The sequence below is a fragment of the Paroedura picta genome, chromosome 14 (assembly GCF_049243985.1).
Source record: "Paroedura picta isolate Pp20150507F chromosome 14, Ppicta_v3.0, whole genome shotgun sequence".
Classification (NCBI taxonomy): domain Eukaryota; kingdom Metazoa; phylum Chordata; class Lepidosauria; order Squamata; family Gekkonidae; genus Paroedura; species Paroedura picta.
Genome location: NC_135382.1, coordinates 16020722 through 16043893, shown reverse-complemented (window position 1 = coordinate 16043893; position 23172 = coordinate 16020722). Strand labels below are relative to the sequence as shown.

General features: G+C 47.9%; 1 protein-coding gene across 3 annotated transcripts in view; it reads right to left on the bottom strand.

The window, feature by feature from the left end:
* LOC143823592 (protein mono-ADP-ribosyltransferase PARP12-like) overlaps nt 1-20286 on the bottom strand; it is a 29285-nt gene extending 8999 nt beyond the window's left edge. Inside the window, exons 1-6 of one of the 3 annotated variants that reach the window (XM_077310062.1) lie at nt 19802-20286; nt 6055-6187; nt 4511-4763; nt 4224-4397; nt 1838-1939; nt 775-898 (exon numbers count right to left, since the gene is read on the bottom strand). In XM_077310062.1, the coding sequence (XP_077166177.1) occupies nt 775-898; nt 1838-1939; nt 4224-4397; nt 4511-4763; nt 6055-6187; nt 19802-20112 (1097 nt within the window). In that variant the 5' untranslated portion in view covers nt 20113-20286. Of the gene's footprint in view, nt 1-774; nt 899-1837; nt 1940-4223; nt 4398-4510; nt 4764-6054; nt 6188-15493; nt 15888-19801 lie in introns of those variants that run through there. The other 2 variants (XM_077310064.1, XM_077310065.1) reach the window with 2 other exon arrangements.
* Nucleotides 20287-23172: the final 2886 nt, after the last annotated feature.

The following is a 23172-nucleotide window of genomic DNA, read 5'->3' as shown; positions in this document are numbered from 1 at the left end:
ACAACAAAGAATTAAAAAACATGGTGGTGTAAATCACAACTCACCCCCCCCCCAAAGTCACAGCAGAGGAAGTGGCAGGAGGGAGCCGTAACCCAATGCCATAGATCAGGGGTAGTCAAACTGGGGGCCCTCCAGATGTCCATGGACTACAATTCCCAGAAGCCCCTGCCAGCATTTGTAGTCCATGGACATCTGGAGGACCACAGGTTGACTACCCCTGCCATCTGGAGGGCTGCAGTTTGATTACCTCTGCCATAGATGGTCCTGGCGTACTGCTGTTTAGCATCAAGGGGGCCCCCAATCTGATCTTCCTCTTGGCTCCAGCCTCAACCATAGACCTGGTGGAAGAGCTCCATTTTGCAGGGCCTACAGAATGCAGAAAGCTCTCACAGGGCCTACAGCTCTTCTGGGAGTTCATTCCACCACGTGGGGGCCAGGACCCAAAAGGCCCTGGCCCTGGTTGAGGTCAGGCGAGCTTCTCTGGGGCCCGGAACAACAAGCAAGTTGGTACTCAACAGTCACCCCAGAAACATATAAACAACTTTGAATCCATTTCCCAAGAATGAAAGAAAGAGGTGGTGCCATTTGTGTTTTTGGGACACAAGGGCCATCTTCTGGGGAAGCTGCAGGAGGGTGCATGGGGCTGGGGAAGAAAGTGACATGCTGCCATCTCATTTGAGAAAAGGGAACAACGTCCACACAAAGAAACCTGTTCTGTTTCTAGCAATGCTACAAACAGAGCTTTTCTCAGGGAAGGAGAGCTTGTCTTCATACCTTGTAATGGAGGGGTCACAATAGGCTTTTTCAATTTCCTCCATGAGGGGCAAGTCTTTCCAGGTGGTTCCAGTATACTCTTGCCACCGGTAAGGCAGATGGTAATGGATCATCCCACAGGCATCTGTCAAGGGAATAAAAGGAGAAGCTAATAGGGGCAGAGTACAAATTCCTAACCCCCCCCCACTTGGATAACCACATCAAACAGGCCCCGTTTTTCTGATGAAATCAACAGACTGGCTCCAGTAGGCCAAAAGAGCAGGAGAAATTGCTCTATTGCTGATTTGGAGTCTAGTGACACCTTTAAGACCAACACAGTTTAATTTTGGGTATGAGCTTTCCTGTGCATGCATACTTCTTCAGTGCACAGAGATCAGGTTTCTGCAGATTGCTCCCAAACACCAACCCTTGACTTGGTGCAAAGGAGCAATTTTATTGAAAGCAAACATGTTAACCGAAACAATACTTTGTCAGAACTGAGGTCCAACAAAAGAGGCTCAGCATACAACCCCCTCCCTATCAGCTCCTCCTCCAGTGAGAACCCAAGAAACCCAGGAAATCTTCAAACGGCAAACAACCCTGGTAGCCAGGCAACCCAAGGTCGAGATTTCACATCCCTCGAGCCAATATTTATGGCAGAAGCTTGGCACTTCTGACAACGGGAAAGCTTATGTCCCAGAATTAAATTTGGTTGGCCTTCAAGGTGCTCAGACTTTGTATTTGTAAAGGCAGATTCAAACTCTGTTCTGTCGCTTCAGACCAACACAGCCACCCACCGGAAACTACAGATGATTTTGTAAGTTACCTACCTATAACTGTCCAACATTTAGATTACCAAGCAACCTGGTACGTGTATGCCAATGTATACACAGGGCAATGTTACTAGTATACACAAACATGCACTTTGCACATTAGTTCAGGGAAGCTTCCTGCAGCTACTCACTACCCTAAAACTTTCTTTGCTAGCCTGGAGGTAATTCTTACTTGCCAACAGCAATGAAGACAAATGACCTGGTGTACGTGCTTCTGCGTGTACAAATAAATCCATCTCTATCAGGCTTACTTTTATATTTGCAGAACTGCCAGACGTAGAACAGGCAGATCTCATCGCTTTTCTTTTTCTCTTCATTCTGGGGAGTTTTGGGAGGAGGAGCCGCTTTGACGCCTGTAGGAGGGGGAAAAAAGGCAAGAACCAAATCAATTTAAAACAAAGAAAAGCCACAGTAGACCAGCTTGGTGTAAAAACAAGTTCAGAGCCTCAAACCAAAGCCAATTAGGGTTATGCAGGGTTAATTCTATGTGACACTGCAAGGTGACTTGAAGATGACCCAGCATGGACCTATTATGCACGGCGGATGCTACGCCATGCATAATTATGCACAGCGCTGGCCCGCCCCAACTCCTGGCCGCTCCTGCACCCACGGTATCCTGGGACCGCGGAAGTTCCCGCGTTCCGATAACATGGGCCTTCCATGGCTCTGGGCCAGGCCATGCCGCTGGCAGTGGGGGGAGGGGTTGCATAATTGGGGATTTTTCCCGATGCCCTGCAGCCCCCAGCGCGGGCATTCTGGCCCATGCATAATCGGCCCCTGAATCATGAGCTGCTCCACAACAGGTTGAATCAGATTCAGTTGAGTTGTTGTGTTGGTCTGATGCAGCAGAACAAAGACTGTTTCCAGGGGCTTCTTTCAGACCAACAAAGATTTATCCAAGGTACAGGCTTTTGTGTACAAGCCCACAGGAGCTTATATATTTTGAATAAAACTTTGTCCACTGAACTCGAACTTTGTTCAGACTGTATCAGAAATGAGATGCCCGTCTCCAGGAGGGAGGAACAGAAAGGCAGAGGGAAGGGGGGAAACTAACAGAGGAACTCTGGGAAACTTGAGGGAAATTGTAACAGCTGAAGGGATTTGACCACTGATATTTTGGAGCCTCCTGTGGCGCAGAGTGGTAAGGCAGCCGTCTGAAAGCTTTGCCCATAAGGCTGGGAGTTCAATCCCAGCAGCCGGCTCAGGGTTGACTCAGCCTTCCATCCTTCCGAGGTCGGTAAAATGAGTACCCAGCTTGCTGGGGGGTAAACGGTAATGACTGGGGAAGGCACTGGCAAACCACCCCGTATTGAGTCTGCCATGAAAACGCTGGAGGGCGTCACCCCAAGGGTCAGACATGACTCGGTGCTTGCACAGGGGATACCTTTACCTTTACCTATTTTGGAGGTCCAGTTTTGGGTACTCCCACCTTTTGAAACGAGGCAGGAAAGACCCTTTTCAGTGGTGTCACAAATACTCTGGAAATCTTCCTCCCAAGGAGAATTGTCTGTCCATTTTCTAGCAAGTGGGTGAAGACCTTTTTGTTTAATTCAAGTGCGAGACTGTGTGGGGGTCTGGAGCAGCAGAATAAATTTTCCAGAGGCACCTTTAAGACCAACAAACTTCCATTCCATGCCATTGTATCTTTGGTCTACTTCTTTGTTGAGTTTGGTCTTCCCTTGCTGATTCTTCTTCCCGACCCATGTTCCAATTGTTTTGATTGGTTTAATTTTTATGTTTATGTTTTTTAGTTCTGATCCTCAAAGTTTTAAAGATGCGTTGCAGTTGTGTTTTGGTTGGTTTTCCTGGTTTTAATAAATAATTCAGTTTTTGTTTTTATATGTCATTTTACTATATTCTACACAAGAACAGAGGAAACTGCCTTTGACTAAGCCCATGAGCTCATGGGAATTGTAGTCTATGGACATCTAGAGAGCCACAGTTTGCCCATCCCTGGTCTATAAGATACAGCCACCTTACTGGTGAGATTACCTTTCAAGGCTCAGCTCAGTGGAATACCATAGTCAGATATTAGATGGGTGGACAGAAGAGGCAGGATGCTAGCTTGGCTGTTTCCAATGCCAGTTTAAGATTTCTTTAAATTAAAACTGACATTTGCTCTTTCTTTCACATTTGTTTTAAGAATATATGCTTGTATGTTTTCAGGGAAGACGGCTTTAGGCTAGGGCTGCCAGGTCCTGCATCCCTGGCCACCTACCGGAGATGGGGGGTAGGGTTGTGTCAAGACCCTGTGCACAGTTTTCTCCTGGTCTTGCCATGTGACATTTCTTTGACCTGACTTCATCATTGTCACGTGATGTTCCCTTGACCTGTTTTTTTTTTTTTTTAAGCCTTGCTTTAATTGTGTAGTTCTTTTTAGATTCGGTGGTCTCTCCCTCATTATTTGTGTTGAGAGAGCTTTCTTATCTTGCCCTTGCTTGGCTGAAGTGTTTTTAAAGGAATGTTTACAGTGAAATCAACACTGACTGTTTGACAAGACACAAAAATAAATCCAACAGTGAATCCTACAGGACAGGTTAGGATCATGGCTCAGCCCTCTGCCTGGAGAGGTCGAATGCCAGCCTTTGCCATGGGGACACACAAGAGCTCTGTGCTGGGAAGGAAAAGTTGGCTCACCTTGCTGAAGATTCACGTTCGTGAGAAGAGAAGAAAAAAAACGTTCTTTAGCACCCAGGTCTGTGGGGAAAGATGGAGGAGTCACTTGAGCAGGAGATGGGCTGGGTTCTCTTGGATTTTCAACTCTTGGTTTACTTTTCTCACCCCTTGCAGCAGCGGTGTTCAAGGGATGCACTGAAAGAAGGATGGACACATTTTGGGATAAGGAAAGCTTCTTCTCCGGACCAGAGGGCAGGAGTGGGACGCAGTCACCTCTGTCTGCCCATCAGGCATTCGTAAACTCCCACCTCTTTGAGGTCCCAATTCCTTGGCCAGTTCAGCAGTTTTGTGGTTACAGATGGTCTGGATATTCCAAGCTGTCTTATCATCCACCCCTTCTCCGAGGAGCAGCTGCAGCACGTCGGGCTGCAAAAGGTTGTGAGACCTCTTGCATCGGACAAAACGACAGCTTCCTCGGAGAAAGAAGCGGCAAATGTGGAGCTTTTTGCAGTCCTCCTTCTGGGGGCAGCTTCCGTCTCCTTTGTTGTAAGCATTGCACACCTGGAGCAAGAGAGAAGACGACGCGGAGGGGGTTTAATCCAGAGTATGCTAGAGCAAGGGTAGTCAACCTGTGGTCCTCCAGATGTCCATGGACTACAATTCCCATGAGCCCCTGCCAGCGTTTGCTGGCAGGGGCTCATGGGAATTGTAGTCCATGGACATCTGGAGGACCACAGGTTGACTACCCCTGTGCCAGAACACACCAAACAGCACAAAAGGAAAGCCAAGATAACACTCTTCACATCTGTGTTACTGGTGTTGCTCCTTCAAGTGCTGCTAATCATCGGGACCAGAACTCTTTCTATCCAGCCTGGGTTGCATTCGGCTTATTCTCCAATGTGCACACCACAATGACAAGAACGCACAGCACGGCGACAACTGCCTCTGTTTTGCTGTCGAAAACAAGCAACTTCCTAGCCCCGAAGGTCGTCAAGACAGGCTTGACAGTGTATGGGCATTGCCCAGTGCCATCCCAGAAGCCAGAAAATTTGCTGGAATGGGTGTCCGTAGCAGCACCTGAGGGTTCACCTTAGAGCCAGCTTGGTGTAGTGGTTAGGAGTGCGGACTTCTAATCTGGCGAGCCGGGTTTGATTCTGCGCTCCTCCACATGCAGCCAGCTGGGTGACCTTGGGCTCGCCATGGCACTGATAAAGCTGTTCTGATCGAGCAGTGATGTCAGGGCTCTCTCAGCCTCACCCACCCCACAGGGTGTCTGTGGTGGGGAGAGGAAAGGGAAGGCGACTGTAAGCCGCTTTGAGACTCCTTCGGCTGGAGAAAAGTGGCATATAAGAACCAACTCCTCTTCTTCTTGCGGGGGCATCAGAGGTGTGTATGTAGCATAGATTAGGAACTTCCTGATATTTTTCAATCTCCTACATCCTAGTTACCTCAACTGCATACTTCCTGTTCCTTTGAGCTCACTTCCTCCCTGCATGCCTCCTGAATAAAGGCAGAATGGCAGATAGACTCCCTTTCTTTACAAAGTTGTTTTTCTTCATAATAAAACTATTCTTTAAGCAGCTTGGTGCTCAGCCCCCTTGCATGTTTAAACCCTGCCACACACTTTATAGCTACAGCAATGATTCTGGGACCATGGGAAACTACCATCACTGTTATTCTGGTCAGCTTAGGCAGGAGAGAAGAGTATTAGTTCCTCCTCGTTGATTGCAACACCTTGCAGCACTCTGTTTACAGACACCTCTGGTGGCCCTGCTGTGACCAACTCAACCTTTTATAAGGGACTCCCCCTGTTGACATCTCTAAACAGTGTCATAGGATCGAAACAACTCACATCAGGTAGCAGAAAAGGGTCATTCTGGAGAAGCAGAACACGTAGTTCATCCTCGTTGAGGCCACAGAGTTCATGTTTCTTCAAGACTCTCCTGTTCTCCTCTGAGAAGACATCGTGAGAATACTTACAGGCCCTGTGAATAAAGGTGCAGGAGAGGAAATCACAAAGAAGCAAAGAAGTCAGCAAGATGACATGACCAGATGTGTATAAAGAACAAATCTCCCCCTGCTTCCTTTTTGGTGCTTCCAAATCTGATCTAAGTTCCTTGGAAGAATGGGATATTTAAGCCAATCTAAAGTAGGTTTCCAAATCCCATCAATCTCTACAGTAGGGGTAGTCAACTTGTGGTCCTCCAGATGTCCATGGACTACAATTCCCATGAGCCCCTGCCAGCAATTGCTGGCAGGGGCTCGTGGGAATTGTAGTCCATGGACATCTGGAGGACCACAGGTTGACTACCCCTATTCTAGAGTGCTTCCCCTCTCAATAATAAAAAAAGACCAGTATTCAAGATGGGGAAAGAGCTAATTACGAACTGGAAATTGAAAAGGAACAACATTTGAATCCAGTGCACCTTTAAGACCAACCAAGTTTTATTCGATGTATGGGTTTTTGGGTGCAAATCACCAGTCCCATGCATATAAAGAGTGAGCAGTAAATTAGTAAACAACATAATGAAGATGTTTAAAAGATTCAAGGACCAAACAGGAACAACAAGCTTAGTTTATAAGGTTACCATTTGTTTGAGTTTAATTCTAGGGGGGAAAAATTGTGGCGGAACCAGTCATAAATGCAGATTGATGGCCAGATGTATCCTTAGTTGTTGAACGCTGAGAGTAATTAACTAAGACTCTGCCCTGATGCTCCATCTGTCTCCTCTCAAGCATGTAGACAACCTTAGAGCATCTTCTCCTTTGATATGGGGTGATTGGCTGTGCAGTGTTATCTCCTCTGCCTCCGGCTCACAGAAATACCTTTCCAATCTACTATTCCAAATAACGTTACATTTTACTGTTCATTACGTCATATTACAATCTACTATTCTAATCTATTATTATTCCAAATAAAATAAAATAAAGAGGATATATGGACCTGCAAGGCGATTGGTGAAAATACTAACATAAGGGATAAATTAAGTTAACATATATAGTGAGAGAAGAAACCTATATCTTGGTTAAGTCCTGGGGACTCCATTGCTCTGAGTGTTGTAATAACTTGCTATGAAAACAGGGGCAAGACTGAGCAGCAGGTCGTTAGGAACAAGGAATCAGGGACCACCTCTCCCCTGGGCATAAATGGATGACTCCTCTTAATTCCTTTCACTTGACTGAATTGTTGGTATTCACTTGCTATATGCACAAGCAAAGTGCTTCTCCTGGGCCATATTATTGAGATATTTATTTATTTCATATACTGCCCTTCCTTGTGGCTCAGGGCGGTTTACATTTGAACTTGTGATACAATATAAGGAAACATCGTTTGTGATCTAATACAAGGAAAAAACATTTGTGCATGATAAAACATGACCTGTTTACTGGTTTAAGGGCCCCATAGGGAAAGATGTACAATGTTTTTGTGCATAAGCTGAGAGATGCAGAGTCCTCCCAGTATACACACCCTTCTTCCTCATGTGATGGACAATTTCCTGGGAAGGAAATAATCTCTCATCATTTCCCACCTCTCCTGCTTTCTGCTCTGTTGATGTTTAAGTTCAAGATCTGCAATGTCTTAAATGCCTCACTTAAATTCTATCTACAGCAGGTTCAGTCTAAGGAATAGCTGTAGAAACATTTCCTTGTATTTTTATTTTATTTATCTTTAAACCGCCCCGCAGCACCACAGGCGCCACGGACTAAATAAAGCAGTAAGGGCTGGTGGGGAGGAGTTAAGGCAGGCTCTGTCTGGGATGAGGAAAGGTGCAGATAGGCCCCTTCCCCCGGACTGACAATCGAAGGGGCCAATGGCAAGGGACCAATTGCGAGCCACGCGCAGTGCAGCTCGCAATTGGTCCCTTGCCGCCGGACTGACGCCGGACTGACTAATCAGCCCCCTTCCATTCTCCGCACATTCGCCCGCCTGCTGCCATTACCTGTCTTGCCTTCCTGGAGGCCACTGGCCCCGAACAGCCAGCTGTGGCAGAGCTGCGAGCGGCGGCACAGATGGCGGCGACGATGAGCTGAGCCGCGAGTGGCGGTGGATACAGCAGTGGCGGCGGCGTCTGAGCCGCACGCGGCGGCAGCGCCCCACCCGCACACAGACCCGCTTGGACTCCGCTCAGACAGGTACGCCGCGCCACGGGGCCTAGCGCCCTCTTTATCTAGAGTACAGTGGGTTTATTTACTAGTTTATTATATTTATATTTATATTTATATTTATATACCGCCTTCCCCAAAGGCTCAGGACGGTTTACAGGGAACAGGAAAAGATACTGATAACATATGGTAACACGTGATAACAGTAATATAACAGTAATAATATTATCTTTAATCCGCTCCTGTGGAGCGGATTAAATAAAAGAGTAAGGGCTGGTGGGAAGGGGTTAGGGCGGGACCCGTCCAGGATAAAAACTCTGAGGAGCGAATCAGGAGCCGTGAAGCTGATGATAAAATGGCTGGTGGAAGGCTATTGCAAGCAAAGGGATTCAAATATTCTAACTGGAGAGGATTGTGTTTGAGATTGTCACAGGGTTTACTCGCCAAAGCAGCTATTTTCTCCAGGGAAACTGATATCTGTAATCTGGGGATGTAATTCTAGGGGATCCCCAGGTCCCACCTGGAGGCTGGCATCCCTAGCCAAGAGCTAGTAAAAAAGGATAGATTCAGGTAGGTAGCCTGAAGGTAGCTGAAAAAGTGTGCAAGCATACAAAAGCTTTTACCCAGAATTAAACTTGTTGATCTTCAAGGTGCTCCTGGACTCCCATCTTTTTCAACTATAGAACAAAAAATTTTTAATTAACTTTACTGTTGCTTATGACAATGTTATAACTAGCCTGGCTTGTTTTGTTTTTCAGGAACAAAGCCAGGCTGCAATTAAAAGAAAAAACATCTCTTATTGCAGTCTTGTTTAACCTTTTGACTGTGGGTTAACGTCTGAAATATTCTTCAGGCTTTGAGTTATGCAAAGTTATGCTGCAAGTTATGCCAGCTGGCCATCCCTCCCTTCCATGCCCCAGAAAGTCACATGTTTACAGTGACAATGGCATCATCATCACTAGTAAAATAAAACACTTATTAAATAAGAAGTTAGTTTTGCTTTATGTGTATACAGTTTGTTGCCTGAGTGAATAAAGGAAGAATTTGTCTCAACTCAACTGTCATAAAGTTGCAAAGCAACAATCCTTGGGGGGATGATTTGTGTGATTTGGAGATCACCTGTAATGTTGGAAGATCTCCGGGCACCACCAGGAAGTTGGCAATCCTATCAAGACCTAAGAATATATTTTCCCAGGATCAGAAATGGTTGCCAGAGCATGGGGAAACCTGGGAAGAAAGGAATCTTTCTGCAGGCTGTGCACAGTCCTTGCACCAGATACAGGTTTAGTAGCTCTTGGCTAGGGATGCCAGCCTCCAGGTGGGACATGGGGATCCCATAGAATTACATCTCCAGATTACAGAGATCAATGGCTGCTTTGGTGGGTAAATCCTGTGTCACGGGACACAATCCTCTCCAGTTTGAATATCTGAATCCCTTTGCTTGCAACAGACTTTCGCCAGACATCTTCTGCCAGTGGGGTTCCTGAGAAGAAATTCTCGGGGGGGGGGGATAAGAGGAGTCAATGGGGGAGTGCAGCAGATATAGCTCTTCCTCCGGGGCTCTGGAGTATCCCTGGGGCTACTAAAAACCCTGGTTGTGAATGAATGTATTCCTGTGTGGTAGGCAAGATATCGGGGGGGGGGGGCTGCCAGATCCCCCGAGGCTCTCCCCAGGGAAAAGCTGTGCTTCTAGATCAAGGGATGAAGCTTCTGCTGGCTGATTAAGTGAGATGTAACTAAGAGAGGCAGGGCACCTATACAACTGCAGAGGAAAGGACACGTGGTAATGGGTTTAAACTTCAAGTACAACCATATAGGCTAGATATCAGGGGGGGAAAATTCACAGTCAGAGTAGTTCAGCAGTGGAATAGGCTGCCTAAGGAGGTGGTGAGCTCCCCCTCACTGGCAGTCTTCAAGCAAAGGTTGGATACACACTTTTCTTGGATGCTTTAGGACAGTGGTCCCCAACCTTTTTATCACCGGGGATCACTCAACGCTTGACAATTTTACTGAGGCCCGGTGTGTGTGGGGGGGTAGTTTACTCCTCTACTCTCAACCACTGCCCTAACGCTCTCTGATCGCTATGGTAATGTTTAAACATCCCTTCCAAATAAGATACAGACACACCACAACAATGAACATAAGGGACATTTTATTTTCATGGAGATTTTAACTCATGACAATGACAAATCAATGGGAACCCTGAGCTTGTTTCTCTGCAATGAGATAGTCCCATCTGGGAGTGATGGGAGACAATGAGAAACCCTAAAAGTGGCGTGATAGTACACAGTATCTGTGTACACACCCACTTGGGGCCCCTCCCCTTCCCACCACCACCAGGCCCTTCATTGGCCATTTTGGGAGAGGGGTGGGTCGACATGATCGTATATGGTCTTATAACCCATAAATGGTCAACATTTTAAAATATATATATCAAATACCAATTAACCCATTCTGGAAACCCTTCCAAGGCTGTCAACAAATCCTAGGGTTTCACAAGACCCTGGTTGAGAAAGCCTGCTCTGTAGACTATGTGTCAGGTCACACATCAAGGCCAGGCAATTTGATACAAGATCCTGAATTCCATAGCAAACATCTCCATTTAAAGGGATTGGTTTTTAGAGGAATTTTACTATGCATTTTTAATAATTTTTTATATTGTACCCATCAATTATACAATTTTATATATTTTAAATTTTGTACTGGCTCCCTGATTATGCAATTTTCTACTCTGAAATGTTTTTTCTTGCTATCTGTTTTATCTGGCCGCAGTGCTGTATTAAAAATAAATTTGAAGGGATTGAGAGGGATTTTCTTGACCTGAAATTTATAGTCATTTCCCCGTCCAACCTACTAATCTAACAAGATAAAATTAGCATCTAAAATGGGACTTTGTGTCAGGTTTCGGGATTTAAAAGTACAAACGCCTCAGATTTTAACAAGTGACAGTCCAGTGAGAAGGTTCAGTACAAGTCAGCTCCTTCTGTCCCTTAAGATCTGCTGTCAAGGTAATGGCAATATTTTTCCAGTTGGTATTTATATCCCGCTTTTCCCTATCCAAAGAAGTCTCAAAGCGGCTCACAATTGCCTTCCCTTTCTCTCCGCACAACACACCCTGTGAGACAGGTGAGGTTGAGAGCTCTCACAGAACTGCTCTGCAGGAACAGTTCGAACAGGACTGTGACTAGCCCAAGGCAAAAGCATGTGGAGGAGCGGGGAATCCAAACCGGCTCTCCATATGGCCTATTATGCACGGCCACTGAAACGGCGGTATGGAGAATGCGGACGAGGAAGAAGCGAATCAAACCGCTTACGCATGGGACGGAACGCAATGGCGGCAAAAGCCAGAGTATCCGATTATGCACGCGGCTACTCCTGAGCCGCTTCTGGTTGCGCCCTGGTCCTGTGAAGCTCCACTTTCTTCCGCATCTCGCTAACGCGGCTTTTTCGGGGGCATATGTTGACGCCTGCAGCGTGCATAATTGGTGATTTTAGCCGTCGCCATTCCACCCTGAATGTGGACCTTCCACTCCGTGCATAAGGGGCCTATTAGAGGCTGCCGCCTTTAACACAACATCTTGCTGGCTCTTCTCATGTTCAGATCACTCCTGTGTGGCAAATTTAAGACACTTCCCCCCACCCCAGTGGCCCCTGACATGGACCCATGAGTTGCGGGATCTGCAAGGATGGTAACATAGTATAATATAATACATGATATTACATGATAATGATAATACATGATAATACATAATAATAATACATGATATCTCCCTGTCGGGAGAGGCGGGAAATAAATCTAAAAATAATAAATAATAAATAATAAATAATAAATAATAAATAATAAATAATAAATAATAAATAATAAATAATAAATAATAAATAATAAATAATAAATAACAAATAACAAATAACAAATAACAAATAACAAATAACAATAAATAATAAATAACAAATAATACAGGGGAAAGGTAGTATGCTGATGTGCATATCATGTTTAGTAATACCAGCTTTCCCTTCTCTTCCAGCCCAAATTTGTAGTCCTCAATAACTATAATATGTATGAAACTGTATGGGCAAAACCTGCTGGAATCTCAACATTCAAAATGGGGGACGGCACGGTGGCATCATCTGTGCCTTTCCCGCGAATGGCAAAAAACAAATTAAACGAGTCTTAGTGAGTAAAGTAGACTGCAAATCTAGTCAAAAGATAAAATATGCCAAAAAGCAGAAATGCAGAATAAAGAAAACAAAAAGACAATATACAAGCACAAAGTAACTAACAGGGACACTCTATGCATTTTTACAGGTCACAAAATGCAGCTTTTCTCAGGGCAGGGGTGGACCGCCTAAACAAAAAATGTCATGTAGGTTTGTTTGTAAAGCGAAGCTGACAAACCAAGATGAACAGCCTGCTTCATCAAGAAGAAGAAGAGTTTGTTCTTATATGCCACTTTTCCCTACCCGAAGAAGGCTCAAAGCGGCTTACAGTCGCCTTCCCATTCCTCTCCCCACAACAGACACCCTGTGGGGTGGGTGAGGCTGAGAGAGCCCTGATATCACTGCTCGGTCAGAACAGCTCTATCAGTGCCATGGCGAGCCCAAGGTCACCCAGCTGGCTGCATGTGGGGGAGCGCAGAATCGAACCCGGCATGCCAGATTAGAAGTCCGCACACCTAACCACTACACCAAACTGGCTCGCATATGCTGACTTTCCTACCATGTAGGATTTCTCACCACCGGGTATTACCAGCTATTACACTCGGTGCCCCTCTGGCTGTAATAAGCAACCAGCAACCTAATTCGCCCCCCACCCCCAAGTTGATCGCCCTCAATAATGCGCCCCACACGTGCCCTCTCCGTGCCCCCATGGAGGCTTCCATCAACAAAACCTTCTGCTGGGATCAATTCTTGTTTGCCTTTTAAGCTCCACAACAGTTCTGTTGACTTTGGTTGAGCCCGGTTTCCTCCCCACCCCATAGATACCTTCATTTCTCACTCTAGTAGCGGTGACAACTCAGAGCTACTCTGACCAGGAAACGCAACCAAAACCATGCAATTCCTTTAATTGAGGCCAATCCGATTGATGCAAAAGATTCAGCATGATTTTGCATGATCTACCGCACCTTTCCTCTGGCAGATATTCCAAAACTCTAAAAAATGAAGGGGGGAAAGCAAATTTCCCAAGTCCAGCTCATGAGACTCTGTTGTGCCAGCCTTTGAGGAAGGATGCTGCCGGGATAACAGCTTAATTATTAGATTCAAATGAGTAGCCACGTTGGTCTGAAGTAGCACAATACAATCAGAGTCCAGAGTCCTTTAAGACCAACAAAGATTTATTCAGGGCGTGAGCTTTCGAGTGCAAGCACTCTTCGTCAGACTATGAACTGACCATCATAACAGTAGGAATATATAAGCTAAAGTTAATCCTGTTACATTAGTAAACTGTGTCACAACATCCAAATACAGCCACATGATAACTCCCTGCCAAACCAGCCAATCAGACCCCAATAAAACTGGCAGGGGTAGTCAAACTGTGGCCCTCCAGCTGTCCACGGACTACAATTCCCATGAGCCCCTGCCAGCAAATGCTGGCAGGGGCTCATGGGAATTGTAGTCCATGGACAACTGGAGGGCCGCAGTTTGACTACCCCTGCTCTACAGTGTACAAAACAGATAAGAGTAGGGATGCCAGCCTCCAGGCAGGGCCTGGGGATCCCCTGGAATTACAGCTCATCTCCAAACTACAGTAATCATTTCCATGGAGAAAAACGGATGCTTTGGAGGGTGGATGCTATGATATTGTGCCCCGCTGAGGTTCCTGTCCCCCCACCACTCTATTTTCAAACCTTCAGGAGGTTCCCAACCAGGGTCTGACAACCCTAACCCCCATCCCCCTACAGTGGCACCTAGGTTAGACGTCCCTGTCTGTACCCCCATGTCCTTTGCAACTATCTTACTTCTATTTCCTAATAAACGCCGTGAGCTTTCGAGTGCACCTTGAATAAATCTTTGTTGGTCTTAAAGGTGCTACTGGACTCTGATTTTATTGTGCTACTTCAGACCAACACGGCTACCCATTTGAATCTCTTCTGTTTCCTGTGGGCTCTATGTAACTTGTGAAAGCGTTCATGGTTGCCAAAGGCCTTTTGTTTTCTTTGCTGCAACAGACTCAACAAAGCCTAACTTTCTAGAATTCCATCCCATATTTCAAACTAGCTCAGATTTCAAAGCTAGAATCCAGCAAAGGGCTGGGGGTTACACACACTCAGAAGCAATTCTAGAAGAGTCAAGTGGCGGAATTAAATTAGCATGAAACGGTGGAATTAAATGAGTCGGGTACCATTTCCCCAAAACTTCGCCAGGGCATAGGGAACCTGTGACTCCCCATTACCACTTTGGAAATAATCTCAGTATTCTTCATTGCACTTGGGTGTTCCCTGATCAGATGGAACTCTGTACTTCCTGCATGCCATGGCCATTTAAACGGGCGTCCTTCGTAACCACATTCACACTGCAAGTGGGGCGTACACTCCACACATCCAACACTCTATAGGCCGCGAGCCATGAAAGCGGTGCTGGAAGACGGAAGTTTATTGAAATGTAGATGGGGTCCAAAATCTAAGAACAAAAGCTTCCTCTCAAAATCTGCTGTGGGGGGGTGAGGGGGGGCTCATGAACCACATAGCAGTTTGAGCTTTTTATACCATACTCATATACATTACCCCAATCTTTGCACCGTAGGGGAGCCAAAGCTACTTCTAACATTATTCTCTTCTCCTCTGTTTTGGTCTCACAACCCCCCTACTCAAGAGAGCCCGTGACTAGCCCAAGGCCACCCAGCAGCCTTTTGTGCCCGAGGAGGGAATCCGAACCAGGATCTCTGGCACTTGCTAGCTTCCAACCTTGGCTGACAATCCATTAGGGTGATTTCTGTCTCCCCCCCCCCTTCCCCTCCACTGAGTAAACCAGGGGTAGTCAAACTGTGGCCCTCCAGATGTCCGTGGACTACAATTCCCAGGAGCCCCTGCCAGCATTCGCTGGCAGGGGCTCCTGGGAATTGTAGTCCACGGACATCTGGAGGGCCGCAGTTTGACTACCCCTGGAGTAAACCAACACTGAACTTTTAAGCACAGTGGGGTTGGTTAACAGAGTTCCTTCTGAACCCACCGGCCTCCCTTGATGCTCACCCTCTGCCCCGGGGAGGCCTGTAGCATCTGCCTTTGACGTAGTTCTTGCAGAGGTGCAGGGAGTCGCACCCCTCGCACTCGTTCCTCAGGCACAGCCGCACGGGGGACACGGCCAGCACCTGGCAGGAAAGGCCCTGCTGGTGGACCAAGAAGCGCTCCTCGCCCGCCTCGCTCAGGATCCGCTCCAGCTGCTCCTCCGACAACTCCACGTGCTGCGGGAGCTCCTTGGACGGGACGGCCCCCCCTCCGGCACAAAGGATCTTCGTGAGGAAGCTGTGCACGGCGGGATCGGACATGTTCCCTCGCCAGCCCGGCCACCGCTCGCTTGGGAAGGGGGAGCTGCGCGGAGCTACACCCCCCGCGGATCAAGCTCCGCCTTCGCTCCTTCAGCTGGCGAGAGAGGGAATCGAAACTGAAGGCAAAGCCCGGCCGGGGCGAGGCGAGGCAAGGAAAGGCGGGGGCTGCCCGGGAATTGGAAGGCTCGCTCAAGCGCGGGGGCCAAGCAGGTCCGTCGTCGGCGCGTGCGTGTCTTGCAAATTGCAACCTACCTGGGCTCAAAGGGGAAGTAAAAAGGGTTGCAAAATGAAAAGGGGGCGTGGCCCACCAGCCGCAGCTATGCCTGTGGGGGAGGCAGGTGATGCTCTCCCCACCACCAGTGGCCAGCAGCGGTTTAAGGCAGGGGTAGTCAACCTGTGGGCCTCCAGATGTCCATGGACTACAATTCCCATGAGTCTCAAGGGAACTGTAGTCCATGAACAGCTGGAGGACCACCGGTTGACTACCCCTGGTTTAAGGGTTTGTGGCACCCGCCGCTCCGGAGCCAGTTTAAGGACTTGCCGGGCCCTTGTAGAGGACAATTTTGGCAGGAACAGCCAGACTGGGTTAGAGGGCACAGACAAACACAGGCATGGAAAGCAGTGTCACTCTGAGTGTCCTTAAAGAGAGGAAAGGGGGGAGGAGAGAGGCTCTCCATGTGGGGCCCCTGGAAGTTTGTTCCCATGGCATGTGCTACGTGGATAAGCCACCCCTGCCAGTGACCATGCAGTGGAGATCTTCAGCCCCTCCTCGCTAGAGAAGACCCAGTGGTGAGCACGTCCACAGCAATGCTTCCCAACTATATTCTGCACCATCACGCCACTTCAGGGGCTTCTCAAGGGTTAAAAAGTTGGGAAAGGCTGGTCTCTGAGCTTCCAGAGGATTGATCAGCTGATTTCCCCCTTCCCCCACCGCAACATGTTTTTCCTTGACCCTTCTGCAGAGCATGATCTGTCCTTATCAGGCTGGTTTGAGAGCATCTGTCTACTGGATAAATAGCAGCATCATATTCTTCCACACCAGGGGTAGTCAAACTGTGGCCCTCCAGATGTCCATGGACTACAATTCCCAGGAGTCCCCTGCCAGCGAATGCTGGCAGGGGGCTCCTGGGAATTGTAGTCCATGGACATCTGGAGGGCCGCAGTTTGACTACCCCTGTTCCACACCCTTCCACAGAAACCCCAGCCTTATCTGCCCATGGTCCAGTTTTGTGGATTTTGCCATCTGCAAAGAAACAGACAGCTGATTGTGAGCTATATGGGGGGGGGCATAACCCTCAAATCGACTTTCTTCCTTATTTAGATGCTGTCAAAACAGGAAACATGATGAAAATAACACCGCAGTGTATTTTGAACACCAAATACGAAATAAACTGTCATTCTGCCCCCACGTTATTTAGGAAACCAACTTCAAACAGAGAGAATATGTCTCACCGGAAATGTAAGCAAATAACACAACATTATCACCAACTTTCCTGAGCTGTGTGTGCATTTAAAAACCTTTGTGGAAGAATATCAGGAAACTATTTCTAGAGCTTTTCTCAAGGAACAGGTAAAGAGTTATCCTCCCCCCCTCTTGGATCATGCAGATTTCCTTTCCAAGGATACTCAAGAATCAGTTGTAAATGCCATAACCTCTGCAGGATTAGTTTTATGCTAGAAGGATTGGAATTCCAAATAAAGAGATATGCTTGACTATGGATAGTTTACAGTTTACTGTACGTTGCATGGCAAAAAGTTCAAGATGTCTGATAAATAATATTCTGACTAGTATGGTGAAATGAACTCAACAACATCTATATGGTTTGTTTATAGCACTGGAGATAAATTGGTAAAGCCAATTCTTTTTACTGAAGACATTTTTAAATTAAAAAAAAAAAAAAGCTTTGCCAGTTTTTAACACCCAGCCTGATGAGTTCTGGAAAATTTGAACCTTGGGCATTAATACGGAGATTATTTTAGTTGGGACTAATAAAATACATTACATGACTCTTGCTTTTTTTTTTTTTTTACAGTCAGACCATTTGGGCTTATTTTCCTGGTAACCTCTGAGAAACAGCTTCAATCCTCTCTCTCTCATTTTTGAGCAGCTGAAAGAGTGCTGCCACGAAATTTCTCTCTCTTTCTCTCTCTCTATCACACACACACACACACACACACACACACACATTAGCCTTCAGTTTTGATTCCTTTATGAGCAGAAGGAATGTATGCTCCTGAATTTTCAATTCAATTCTCAGGGACCAAGCAAATGGATCGCAGTCCGGGATGGCCAGAGCGTAGTCTAACCTGTGCCTGAATCTTCAAGAAGTACAATTAGGGGGTTCTGTAAGGAGACATACGCCTTTTCTCTCAATGAGTTGTTCATGTTCAAAAGAGACTGATGTGTAAGGCCCACAGAACGCTCACTACAGACAATCACGGCAGCCATTTTGAGGTTCACTGCCTGGTTCAAGGCAAAGGCAGACATTTTTACAACCAATGTATGGTACAGAACATTCAACACTGAGGAGAAGGAAAAGAAAAAGAGGAGGAGGGGTTGGTTTTTATACCCCACTTTTCACTGCCCAAAGGAGTCCCAAAGTGGCTTACAATTGCTTTCCTTTCCCCACAACAGGCACCCTGTGAGGTGGGGCCGAGAGAGCTCTGACTGCTCTGTGAGGCAGATCTATGGAAACTGCTCCTTCTCCAGCCAGGCCACTCCTGAGATTCCAGTGTAGGATTGTCATCCTTCAGGTGTGGCCCGGACCCAAAACTACAATGTATCGCCAGAAAGTCAGGACATGACTGAGAAATATTTCTGGTGACGAACTCTGGTTTGTTCAGAAACAAGGTTCCCTGTGATGGAAATTGATGGAAAGAAATTCTCTGTCCCAGCCGCTGTCTCTCCTTCCCTCCTACTGAGGTCAAGCCACCAACCCAATGTGGTCAAGAGTCTGCCATCTCTACCACCAAAGCAACGGAGCCCCTGAGTTCAGAGTCGTTCCTCAGACAGCAGCACTATTCTAGAAGGCCGGGCTGATAAGGGAATACATCAGCATGTACCTCTCAGGCATCAAAGCCAAGGCCCTCTGACATGCTTTTGAAAAGAAGGCCTCCGCCACCCATTCTGTGTTATTCAACTCTTTGTATTCCCCCGTTATTCTAGAATGGGACTGGAGCCCATTTGGGAAGCCATCCAAGCTAAGCAAGGGTCCTTGAGAGAGAAGTACCCACTATCCCCTATGGACAAGCGTAATCTCCATTATTCCCTGAGGGCAAGCATGCGGTCTCCATGGGCAATCTCTGTCCCTAGTTTTAGCAGGTCCCTTGAGAAAGGATCGCTTTCATTTGTAAAAAAAAAAGGGGGGATGGAAGCGGAGGGAAGAAGCCACAAAGCCAAGCAGAGCCACACTGAAAGAAATGCCAAATCAACATGTATCATTTCATGTATCGTTGACTAGTTTTAATGTAAACCGCCCTGAGCCTTCGGGGAGGGCGGTATATAAATCTAAATAAATAAATAATAAATAAATAAACATTTCGCCTCTTTGCCAACTTTTGAAAAGAACAAAAACAAACGAACGAACAAAAAACAAGCCTTGCAAAGGGGGCAACTTAAAAAAATAAATACAGACGTCAGCGCAGCTCCAGTCGGGAGTTTTGCAACCCCAAAGGGCATAAAGCTGCCCTCCAGCCCGCCGAAACCTTTCCGCTCCGTTCCAAGACAGAAAGGCAACCTCTGGCGGGAACCACACTGGCCAGGCGCGCGATCCAGCCGCAACAAAGCCCTTTTCGATCCTGCGGATCCCCAGAGGAGCGGGCGCGCTAGCCTTCCCCATTTCAAAGCGACGGCCGCCAACTGGTTCCCCGTTGGTTGGAGTACTCCCCTATCAGTTTGGTTGGTTCCCCCCCCCCCCCGTCAGTGGAACCTTTTCCAGGGAAAAGTAAGCGAGCCGCTCCGTCCGGGGCACCCCCCCTGCCTGCCCCCCCCCCCCGCTCCGCCTGCTCTCACCTGACCCGGCACTTGCCCAGGAGGTTCAGCTTGCAGAGGTGGAGGCGATCGCAGCCGGGGCACTCCTTCTGCGGGCAGAGGCGCACGGCGGAGACCGCCACGACGGCGCGGGAGGAGGAGGACGAGGCGCCGGCCGAGCCCCGCGGGGCGGCGGCCAGCAGGAAGCGCTCGGGCGCGCCCTCCTCCACGATCTGGCGAAGCTGCTGCTCCGGTAGGCCGGCAACGTGCAGGGGCAGCAGGGCGAATTCCAGGCGACCCCCCTGGCCGCACAGCAACTTGGTCAGGAAGGCGCACACCACCGGGTCCGACATGGCTGCGCCGGCGACTGGCTGGCGAGAAGCGAAACCGAAGGCTGGCGGCAGGCTGGGCGGGGGCGGCGCTTGGCAGGGTCCTTCCCCGCTAGAGACCGAGGAGCCGGCCTGGAGGGCGCGGGCGGGACCCTTCCTGGGGCGGCCAAACAGCCCGCAGAGGCTGCCTGTCCGGGGTTGCGCCTGGCCGGGAGAGCGCACCAGAGAGTGCTCTTTTTGGCTCTCCTCCTCACTCCCCGGTCAGTCCTGGGTGAAGAAAGAAATCTTTCCTTTTCTATCCCGCCCTTTCCGGAAGGCTCAGCGCGGGTACCGTCGGGGCGTAACATAAAGCAAATCTGAAATCACGTTTTACACAGAAGCCATTCGAAATCCAGCCTGTCTGCCAGCTGATTAAATGTGAGAGCGTAAGGACGGTATCCCTTTGGGAGCAGACATATTTTGCCTGGCTGTTCGGAGAGCTTTCTGCAAGGGAGGCCAGCCAGCTGGATGTTTGAATCTATACACTTAGGCAGTTTGTGAGTGGGTGGGCAGGAAGGGCTGTGTCGGGGCTTGGCTCTTGTGGCTCTTTCTTGCGTGTCCAGGGAAATGCGGACCGACTCTTTGGGTTTCTCAGAGAGGGTGTCATCTGGGCATGGAATTGGGGTCAGTGTGGGTGGGCAGTTAAGTATGAGTTTCTTGCATTGTGCAGGGGGTTGGGCTGGATGGCTCTGGAGGTCCCTTCCAACTCCATGATTCTATGTTCTATTCCTGGCTCAACCATAGGCCTGGCAGAATAGCTCTACCTTGCAGGGCTTGTGTAATGGATTGAGGTGCTGCAGGACCCAGATCTTAGTTAGCAGAGCATTCCCACATTCCACCAGGTTGGGACTGGAGATCTCCTGTAACAACAACTGCTCTGTAGACTATATAAATTGCTCTGCAGACTATATAAATCGCTAGGGATGCCAATTTCCAGGTGAGGCCTGGGGATCCCCTGGAATTACAGTTTATCTCCAGACTTCAGAGATCAGGTGTCCTGGAGAAAATGGGTGATTTGAAGGGTGGATGTACTCTATGGCCTTGTACCACACAGAGGTCCCTGTCATCCGCAGGATCCATCCTCAACTCCCAAGTGACTCTCCCTACCTGCATCTGGCACCCCTAGACACCTCCTGCTGGTGGCCGAGGGAGACCCTGGCAGCCCTAGATCCCAGGACCCTGGGAGTTCATTTCCGCTCTTAATTGTGACCCCAGCATGATCATACTAGAACCTAAAAGGAACCAAAGAAACCCAATCCCAATTTATACCCACAAGCCCCATATAGATCATCCCACCACTGGATGCTATTGGTCAGTTTCATTTAAACTGACAGGATCCGCCAAACACATTGGTTAATTACTGTGCAGGTTTACAATCCTGCCTCAAGCTTGGTCCTCAGCAGAAATACACACACAACGCCTCTCAGTTCGTTATTTGTTTTAAATTCAGGTGGGTAGCTGTGTTGGTCTGAAGCAGCAGAACAAAGTTTGGATCCAGTGTTACCTTTAAGATCAACAAAGTTTTATTCAAGTTATAAGCTTTTGTGTGCACACACATGGACACTTTTACGCTTCCACTAAACCTTTGTTGGTCTTAAAGGTGCCGCTGGACTCAAACATGGTGCTTTTATTTATTTTTAAACATTAATTCCACTTTAGCTGGAGGATATGGTTCCCTCTGGAAGGCGGGCTCTATGGGGTTATATCCTGTTTTATCCCTCCCTTCCGTAAGCCCCAGAATCTCCAGGTATTTCTGAACAACCTGAGGTTGGTGGCGCCGAGTCCAATGGCTGGAGGAAGAACTTCCTCCAAGGGTCATACCGAAGGAGGTGTGACCTTCAGATCAAGAGTCAAACGTCTGCCCAGAGTGGCATTCAGCAGGGAAAGTCTGACAATAAAGTAATGAAAATGGCAATCAAGAAGACCCTTGATGCAGCTTGAGAAGATGGAGAGTCCTTCCACCGGGAAGCTGGGGAAAGAAAAACATTTCAGACCCATTCATAGAGGGCAATAAAGGAGGTGCCAGGCGAACTTGGAGGGGGCAGCCATGACAGAGGAAAAGGAAGTCTGGAAAGTGCCACGCTTGAAGAGGCTGTCCCCCCCCCACTTGGGGGGGGCTCCAGGCTGCTCTGGGGTTAGATTTGAAGAAGAAGAGTTGGTTCTTATATGCCGCTTTACCTAAAGGAGTCTCAAAGCATTTGCCTTCCGTTTCCTCTCCCCACAACAGACACCCTGTGAGGGAGGTGAGGCTGAGAGAGCCCTGATATTACTGAAGAAGAAGAAGAGTTGGTTCTTATATGCTGCTTCTCTCTATCTGAAGGTGTCTCAAAGCAGCTCACAATCACCTTTCCTTTCCCACAACAGACACCCTGTGAGGCTGAGAGAGCCCTGATCTTACTGAAGAAGAAGAGTTGGTTCTTATATGCTGCTTTTCTCTACCCGAAGGAGTCTCAAAGCAGCTCACAATCGCCTTTCCTTTCCCACAACAGACACCCTGTGAGGGAGGTGAGGCTGAGAGAGCCTTGATATTACTGAAGAAGAGTTGTTTCTTTTATGCTGCTTTTCTCTACCCGAAGGAGTCTCCAAGTGGCTTACAATCGCCTTCCCTTTCCTCTCCCCGCAACAGACACTCTGTGAGGGAGGTGAGGCTGAGAGAACCTGAATATTTTCCCTCAGTCAAAACAGCTTTATCAGTGTTGTGATGAGCCTAAGGTCACCCAGCCAGCTGCATGCGAGGGAGAAGCAGGGAATCAAACCCAGCTCAGCAGATTAGAAGTCCACACTCGTAACCACTACACCAAGCTGGTGGGAGAGAGGTCACAGCCCGTAGCTGGCTCACTGGCTGTCTGGACTGCTCTTTCCTTTGCCATTCTTTTAGGAATATCCTTTGGGGAAAATGTTCAAAGTGAAGAAGAGATGCAGTCCTCTCATGAGAAAGGAGGCACTTCCATAACATTCCTGCTGCCAGACATCAACCCTGGGGATGTAAACTTGCTAGCACTAACTAGAAATACCTGTTGAGAGCTAGTGTGGTTTAGTGGCTAA